The sequence below is a fragment of the Belonocnema kinseyi genome, chromosome 8, assembly GCF_010883055.1.
Source record: "Belonocnema kinseyi isolate 2016_QV_RU_SX_M_011 chromosome 8, B_treatae_v1, whole genome shotgun sequence".
Lineage (NCBI taxonomy): Eukaryota > Metazoa > Arthropoda > Insecta > Hymenoptera > Cynipidae > Belonocnema > Belonocnema kinseyi.
The window spans coordinates 105185016-105190073 of NC_046664.1; the positions used below are offsets into that span (position 1 = coordinate 105185016).

The 5058-nt window shown below is 33.0% G+C and overlaps 1 protein-coding gene across 1 annotated transcript; it reads right to left on the reverse strand.

The window, feature by feature from the left end:
- Positions 1-1642: 1642 nt before the first annotated feature.
- On the reverse strand, positions 1643-3373 carry LOC117178636 (52 kDa repressor of the inhibitor of the protein kinase-like). The gene is made up of 2 exons (XM_033370058.1): positions 3227-3373; positions 1643-2722 (listed from the first exon to the last, which is right to left on the reverse strand). Exons 1-2 carry the CDS (start codon positions 3371-3373, stop codon positions 1643-1645), a joined length of 1227 nt encoding a protein of 408 aa, XP_033225949.1.
- Positions 3374-5058: the final 1685 nt, after the last annotated feature.

Here is a 5058-nt window from a genome sequence, read left to right on the forward strand (position 1 = left end):
TTTGAAAGGACTTCATAGAACTTATAAGATTTGAATGTTAAAAAGGATTCCAAAGTATTTAAGAGAATTTCCGAGATTTTCAAATAATTCAAAGGACTTTTACGAGGTTTTATATTTCGGAGGACTTCAGTAATTCTGAAGGATTTTAAAGACTTTTAATAAGGTATTTTAATCAATTTTCCGGGGTCTCAAATGATTTTATAGGGCTTCAAATAATTCAAGATATTTAAAGGAATATCATCAGATTTCTTGTAATTTCACGGGATTTCAACTGATTTCATATTATAATGGATTTCAAGGAATTTATTCGCAATAATTGAGGGATTTGAAAGCATTTGAAAAATGTGCAAACATTTCGATTAGATTTCAAGAACTTTAAAGGTTTTTTAAGAGATTAGAAAGGCATTTTAAAGATTAACAAGAATTTCGAAGCTCCTGCAAAATTTCAAGATATTTTAAAACATTTCAAAGAATTTGACTCATTTTGGGGTATTTCCCAAGATTCCAAGGAATGATCGTTTGATTGAAAAAATTTGCAGGAACTTCAAAGGAGTCTTATGATTTTAAGCAATTCAAAAAATTGTATGTGGTTTTAAACAATTTCCTAGAATTTCAGAAGATTTGGGAGGATTTTATAGGAACTATCAGGTTTTAAGGGATTTTAAAATCTCTAAATATTAATTTTTATATGATCAAAACATATGGCGGGTCTGCAATTTATTACTTTATTATTTTCTTCTTTTTCTTATCTGTTGGCGCACTTATTTTTATTATATAAAGATAATTGTAGACCCGCCAATGTTTTTTTTCTCTTCTTTTATTTCTTCAAAGCATGCATTTAACCTCTTTTTATCAAGTAAAAGGTATTATTTATAGAACTGATAGTAACTACTGTAATAGTTCATTTTCTACCTTTAGTAATGTTCCTATTTTTAAGTATGCTTTCATTCTTAAATTTTCTGCTATTTATAATTGACTTTATTTTATCATCTTATAACTTATCAAATGCATAAATAAATATCATGTTAACTATATATAGTTTTTTGAAAACTAAATTTCTAGTCTTTTCTGGTTTAGATTACTTAGATAATTTGTTTTAGACTTTTTCAAAGTTTCCAAATTTAAAAAGTACTACTTTACGTTAAGTTTTATTATTTTTTTATAACGAAGTTGAATAGGATTAAGTTATAATAAAAACTTATACAAAAAATTTGTCAAAAATTCCCGCAACTTTTTTTTGCTATAATATTAACAATATAGTTTCAAATTAAGCAGATAAAGTACTGTTCCAGAAACTATGATCGGCATTCCTTTTAACAACTTCTAATAAGCTAATACATATTAAAAGATATATGCATATTTGTGTGATTCAAGTTTGGAAGAATCCAAAATTAAAGTCTTCCGCACAGTGCCGGCCTTAGCCTATGTGGCGCCCTCGGGCAAAATCTTTCATGCCGCCCCTTTTAAAATGAAAAATGTCCCTATTGTTTAAAATTTCGAGATTTTTAGTAGAAAAAAAAACAAATCACGTTGGTCGAGTCCTCAGAAAAATCATGTTATTTCAGAAAACATAGGTTCAGAATACATACAAATTACTAGTACAAAGAAAACAAAGCAGGTCAAGATTATAAACCAAGTTTTTTTAATGTCCGAAGTTAACTTTTCGGGCTTTCTTATCGGAAAAATCTTTGATTAAAGCAGAAAAGTCTAGGTTTTCGGCTATATCATTTTCAATTGATAAAGTTCCTAAACTGGAAAGTCGATCTTGTGACATTGTAGACCTTAGATAAGTTTTAATTAATTTCAGTTTAGAAAAACCTCGTTCTCCGCTTGCTACAGTAATAGGAATTGTTAATAAAATTCGCAGAGCAATCCATATATTCGGGTATAAATCTTGTAAACTGTGCCGCTTTATAAAGTTCAATACCATGAGAGGATTATTTTGACCTTCAATCTTACCAAAAAGAAAAGCTTTCATGCTTATTAATTCGTCGCAAAGCAGAATACCGTCAATTTCAGATTTCGAATTAACCATGAGTTTAATTTGAGGATCGGCACATGATTTAACAAGTTCTTTTCTTTCTGATAGATTATCAACATTGTACAAAAAACCCCATGTTCCTGAATAGCCGTCCAGCTGCTCAAATCTTTCCTTCATATACATTAAAGCTGTATCCAATAGAGGATTGAAGAATTCGATTTCTAGGTTTTTCTCTGGATAAACGATGGGTTCATCTTGGGCGATTTCGTCGAACTGGCGCTTCACACGTCTGATTCTTTTTATTAGCCTAAATGCCGGCTCAATTTGTAGTTCCTCTGCTAGACCTTTTGCTGTAATAATGGCTCGCTTAAACCCATTTTTTCGATAGTCTTGTAAAAATGCAAAACATTTATTCAGCATTTCTACGCATTTAGCAATGTCCATGTTTTTCGCTTGAAGCGCTTTACTGACAACATTGATTTGAAAAAGAACATCGTACCAAACAACCAAAGAGATGAGAAAGATGAAGTCTCTCAGTTGTTCTGCTAGGGTGATTGCCTCATGCACTATATCAAGATCACAGCCTTCAGTTTCAGACAAAGTAATTAAAGCATCATGAATACCAGAAATTTGATAACGAACTGGCTTGACACTACTAATTTTTGCTTCCCAACGTGTGTCACTTAGTTTCTTCAAAGTAAAGATTTCTACGTGATCAGTTAGAATCTTCCATCGATTGACCGAAGCTGAGAATAGTGTAAACAGTCTTTGAAGAATACCGAACAATGTAACTGATTTTATAGAAGACTGTGCAGAGTTACATAATACAAGATTCAAATTGTGACTCCCACAAGGCACATATGAAGCTAATGGATTCATATCTAAAATCCTTTTCTGTACACCAGTATTCTTTCCCTTCATGTTTAATCCATTATCGTAACCCTGACCTCTGCAGTTACTGAGTTCGAGTCCTTATTTAGTCATAATATTAATCAAAACTTCAGTAAGACCTAAGCCAGTAGTATCATCAACGGTGAAGAATCTTAGAAAATGTTCTTTAATTTGTACTGTATCATCTGTTAAGTCAACAAATCGAATTGTAAATGAGAGTTGTTCTTTCCGAAAAATGTCTGGAGTGCAATCAGCTATGATTGCATAATATATAGCTACCTTGGCTCTGCTTATAATTTCGGCATTTACTTTTTCAGCCATCAAATCTATTAACTCATTTTGAATCGTTTTTCCGCAATAATGATCCGAAATATCACCATTCATTGCACGTGTTACATGGTTCTGCATCACGGGGTCATACTTTGCAAGAAATTGCACTAATCCTAAGAACTTTCCATTATTAGGTGTATACAAAGTGTCCGAGGTTCCCCTGAAAGCCATATTATTCGCCGACAGGTACAGAGTAATATTTAATAATCGATGGAGAACATTTTGCCAATGTAAGCTTTCTTTTTCAATAATTTTTTGTTCCTGCTTATCTATGGTTGCTCCTGTTTTTAGTTTAATTTCAGTTTGTACCCACTGCTGATAACATTTCATATGAGAGGTAGAATTCTCATGAATTCCTAATGTTTCGGATAAATATTTCCAATTATTGAATCCATCGCCAAATCGCCAACTAATTCGGAGTTCGATTTATTATTAAAAAGTCGACAGCAAAAACAGAATATGGAATCTTTAGACACGGAGTAAACAAGCCATCGGCGGCAAAAAATTTCACCATTTGAAAGTTTTCTATTGTAATAAGAGTTTCAGAAATGTCGACGTTTCTCATCCTCAGGGTAATTTTCATTTTTAATTTGTATCGGACCAATTTTGATTAAATGATCTACAGTACTGCTATTTCGAAGAACTGGCCAGGTACCACAATCATATAAATTCAGTGTTTCTCGTGTCTTATCTTTGAATTTTTCATCGTTAATCTCTTCAACATGAACTCCTGCAGCATCACTTTCAACGATTTCCTGTTCTTGAATTTGAACTGACGCATTATCTCCAAGAAGAACAACTGCCATTTGTTCAGTTGGTTCAACTTCGATGGTGACGTTTGTGTCGAGACTTGAAGTAGAAGATAGTTCTGTTAGATCTTTTGTACCTTCATCTTCCGTTTTTTGTACAACATATTTCTCAATGTTCATAAACTTTTTACTCTGTTCAAACTTTTGCTCTTTTTCAGTTTTCCGTTTTCTGTATTCGTAGCCGGACGGCTTTCTTTTAACGTTCGAATTTTTGTCCGACATTATGACATATTTTGGTGCGTATCACATACCATTTACCTGTTTGGGGAGAATAAATAAAAAATCACAAAAATGTTTTTAAATGAACCCATTAACAGACCAAATAATTTTTGCTACAGATCTACTTTTTCTGCATGTAGGGTGTAGACTGCGTATAGTTTCGTGTAAACTGGACGGACACTGAGTAAAATAAACAAATAGATAGAAGGACGGACGAACATATAGAAAAGCCATTGTTACTGAAAATCACAAGTTAAAACGTTTCGCTATTTTAGTATTTTACATAAGCGTGTAAGCGGTATTGGTAAAATGATAGATACTATGACAAATTTAATAAACAAGTAAAAATATACTCTTCTGAAGTGCTTACATGAGATATAAAGGTAGGAATTGGATGACAGGTTTCTAGGTTAGACTAGAGGAGCCTTTAACCTCTGCCCTCAGTGCTCCCAATTTTCAATTATCTTCCGTCTCCTTATAACAGAAAATAAATAATCAACTACAATAAATTTCAATATGCATCTGCAGATAACCACAGTGAACAAAAATTATCCCTCCAGTTTTCGATTTAACGTAATACGTAACCACGTGTTTCAGATCAATCAGCTGGAGCACTGACTCACTGAATATAGCCAAAGATTTTTTCTGTAGCGCTGGAGTTGTTGGTAGCAGTGATCCCAGATCTGAAACGAGATGCGGTCCAATACTATGACAGGGCTATGTCCGTGTGAGTATAGTAGGAGACGCTGTAAATGACTGAGTTGCGCGCGCAACCCATTTCTCCTCTTCTGAATTTGAAAACTCGAAGATGCACGATTGCCGGTCGGA

Excerpts from the sequence above, each read along its gene's own strand:
- LOC117178636 (XM_033370058.1), bottom strand. The coding sequence starts at position 3,373 with ATGGCTTTCAGGGGAACCTCGGACACTTTGTATACACCTAATAATGGA. Across the intron at positions 2,723-3,226 it reads ATATTTCGGATCATTATTGC|GTCAATCGATGGAAGATTCT; the intron begins GGAAAAACGATT and ends TTCTCAGCTTCG.